Source organism: Lipotes vexillifer, unplaced genomic scaffold (genome assembly GCF_000442215.2).
Source record: "Lipotes vexillifer unplaced genomic scaffold, Lipotes_vexillifer_v1.1 scaffold1996, whole genome shotgun sequence".
NCBI lineage: Eukaryota > Metazoa > Chordata > Mammalia > Artiodactyla > Lipotidae > Lipotes > Lipotes vexillifer.
The window spans coordinates 72,154-75,124 of NW_006783628.1; the positions used below are offsets into that span (position 1 = coordinate 72,154).

A 2,971-nucleotide genomic window follows, 5' to 3' on the forward strand; every position below is an offset into this window, starting at 1 on the left:
CAAAAAATGAATGCATGCTGATGGGAAACAGAACAAAAACCATCACCCACCCCTTCAAAAAGTAAATAAACAGAAAGGGAAATAATTAGAGTGAAAGTGTTTTTAAAAATGTTACCTCCTACCTATTTTCCAGACTCCCTAGCCTTGCACCCCCCTCCCCCGTCCCGGTTCCAGCCTGGGACAAAACCAACAAGACTAATAGGGTCAATTCTGGGCTTTACTTGCTGGTGAGTGGAAGGGAAAGAAGTGAGCATTTAATATTATAGAAGAGGAAGACTCAATTCTTTAAAAGCTCCAGCAGAAATCAGGACAAAGGCAAATACGACAAAATATTATGACCCGTTTGGTGTCGAGGATGCTAAATAGGAAAATAAACAAATAAACAAACAAATAAATAAATAAAGGATGGGCAGTACCCAGTGGTATTGGTGGGGGGAAGGTGGGAATGAGGAGAAAGGTGGCCCCGCCCACAACCCTCTGCAGCTCCGCAGGTACGAACCATAATTGGGGATCTGAGCTCACAGTGATGTAGCCCTTACGAGACCTAGAGCCCGCCCTTGGATTAGTCTCTCCTCCCAGCTGCAGTCCTTAGTCGTTTGTGGCTGTACGCCAGCTCGCTATTGCCTTGAAGACGGGCGAACCTGTACCCAGCAAGGAGGAAGGTGTAGAAGCTGACCCAGATTCTTGGCAGGTTGGAGGGTACTGACTGGGGAGGGGAGCGGGGGCCTCAGGGCAAAGACCAGAGCGGGTCCAGGACTGGATTCTCTCTGTCCCTTCCCCGATGTCCACACGTTTGGTGCAAGAAATAGAGGGCTTGGTGGGAGATCAAGAGGGGCCAAGGGTTAAGAACGGGTACCAGTTGGTATCTCCTAGGAGGTGGGCGATCGGGCGACGCCTGGAAGGGAAGTACTAGAAAAGGAGACGGCGAGGAAACGGCCTGATTCCTGCAGGGCGACGGGAGGGGGCGCGCAACCTGTGACCCTGGGTTGGGGATGGCAGACTCTGCATCGGCTCTTGGCCACCGTTCCCGGTATTTCTTCTCCACCCTCCTTCCATTTTGGAGCCGGAAATGGTGGGCTGCGGGAACTCCGGGGAGAGGTGCGGGGAGGGGACCGGGGCGGCTGCTGCAGAGGATAGGGACAGGGATTAGGTCTGGGAAGCACGTCCCTTCTGTAGAGGAGGCAGTCGATCGGGCGGGCTACTGATTTCGGGATATAGGCGGGGAACGAGAAACAGTTTCTGGTCCCTGCAGGTCGGTGTAAGCGTGGGCGCTACCTGCGGACCCTGGGGTAAGCCTGACAAAGCGCTGACGCCGCAGCGGGGACAGGTTTGCAATGCCCATGTTACCTCTTCATCCATCTTGATGCATAAAATGGTGGGCAGTGGCCCGAGGGTGAGCTCCAGAAAGTCCACTGGGTCCCAAAAGGTCCTGGCAGATACCCAGATTGAAATTCTTTATAAATGAACCACGTAGCCACCCAGCAACCTCTCTGGACTCCCCCGCCCCGCAAGTTGTCCATTTGCGTTCAAGAAATGGTAATTAGATGACGGGAAGGACGAGACAGTGGAGATAAGGGGCCTAAAGAAGAGGTGAAACTGGTTTGGAAATAATCAGCTTTGATTTCTTCTGGAAGGCAGGGTAGCGCGTCACAGGGCGGGAAAAGAAGCTGTGAGACAGGATGGAGGAGAAAGAGAAGGCAGCAACATATTTCTAGCAGAGTTCTAAACCAACAATGGAGCTGGTGTCCCCTGATACTGGTCTTTAGTCGAGTGATCAATCCTGGCCATTGTCGAATTTCTGTCTGCAGGTCTTTAGGTCCGTTGGTGCAGCAGATTTCAAGGCTACGAGAGGAAGATTGCTTCTGATTCCTGCAGGTATGGGAGGTGCCTGGGACACTTTGGTGTAGGGGTATCAGGGATCAGAACAGAATTTGGGGGACTCCCAGACCTCCCTGCCCCACTTAAGTGCAGGAGAAATCTGGCCAAGTCTTTAGAAACTGTGGGCCTGTGGCTGGTGAGGGAAGAAGGGAGTAAAGGGGGAAGCTGTGGGGTGCCCCTGGAGAGCATATCAAGATCCCTGGAGGCTAAGACCTGGTTTTTCAGCGACGGTCCAGCCCACTACCTGTCCTACATTTTTGTGTCAGGAGTGGCCCTGGGAAGGATTTTCAGGGAAAATGGTGGGCTTTGGGGCAGGGCTAGATCTGCGGCACCCCTTAGAGGGCACACGAAGTCTCTCAGGTGGGAAAACCTTTGCTCACAGAGCTCTGAATCCTGTTCTTACAAAACATTCAATCCTTTTATCTACTAGGAAGAAGAAGCAGGAAAAAAAATCTCAAGATGGAAAATGTCCCCAAGGAAAGCAGGGGAGAGGAGCAGGTTCCAGTGCAGAATGAGGAAGCCCGCCCTTTGGGAGGTGGTGAAGGCCAAGAACCTGGAGGAAACATTAGAGGGGAATGGGCTCCACCTGCCCAAGATTTTAGAGAGGATATGCCCAATAGGCTTGTCAATAACATTGACATCATAGATGGAGATGCAGATGATATGGAAAGGTTCATGGAGGAGATGAGAGAGCTAAGGAGGAAAATTAGGGAGCTTCAGTTGAGGTACAGTCTGCGCATTCTTATTGGAGATCCTCCTCACCACGATCATCATGATGAATTTTGCCTTATGCCTTGAATGCTGAGGTTAATAATCGTAAACCCCCCTGCTTCCCAAACTTGCATTTTCTTGATGTACCCTTTACTGTGAACCTTTCGTGTTCTGTCATTTTTCTGATTGGAGATTTAATTTTCACTTTTGACTTAGTCTGTAAGTTTTTCTGTCAGCAGGGGAGATTTTATCAACTTGCATGGAAAGATGTCTATTACATATTGTAAAGCTAATAAAGCAGTTTAGAAAGCAGTCTGTAGATATACTACCTCCTTTAAAAGCATGTATTATATATATATATATATATATATATATATATATA

At 49.6% G+C, this 2,971-nt stretch overlaps 1 protein-coding gene across 1 annotated transcript; it reads left to right on the plus strand.

The window, feature by feature from the left end:
- The first annotated feature begins 610 nt into the window (after positions 1 to 610).
- BEX5 (brain expressed X-linked 5) lies at positions 611 to 2,771 on the plus strand. Its single transcript, XM_007456343.1, has 3 exons — positions 611 to 691; positions 1,809 to 1,875; positions 2,309 to 2,771. The coding sequence occupies exon 3, from the start codon at positions 2,338 to 2,340 to the stop codon at positions 2,674 to 2,676; it is 339 nt and encodes a 112-aa protein (XP_007456405.1). The 5' UTR covers positions 611 to 691; positions 1,809 to 1,875; positions 2,309 to 2,337; the 3' UTR covers positions 2,677 to 2,771.
- Positions 2,772 to 2,971: the final 200 nt, after the last annotated feature.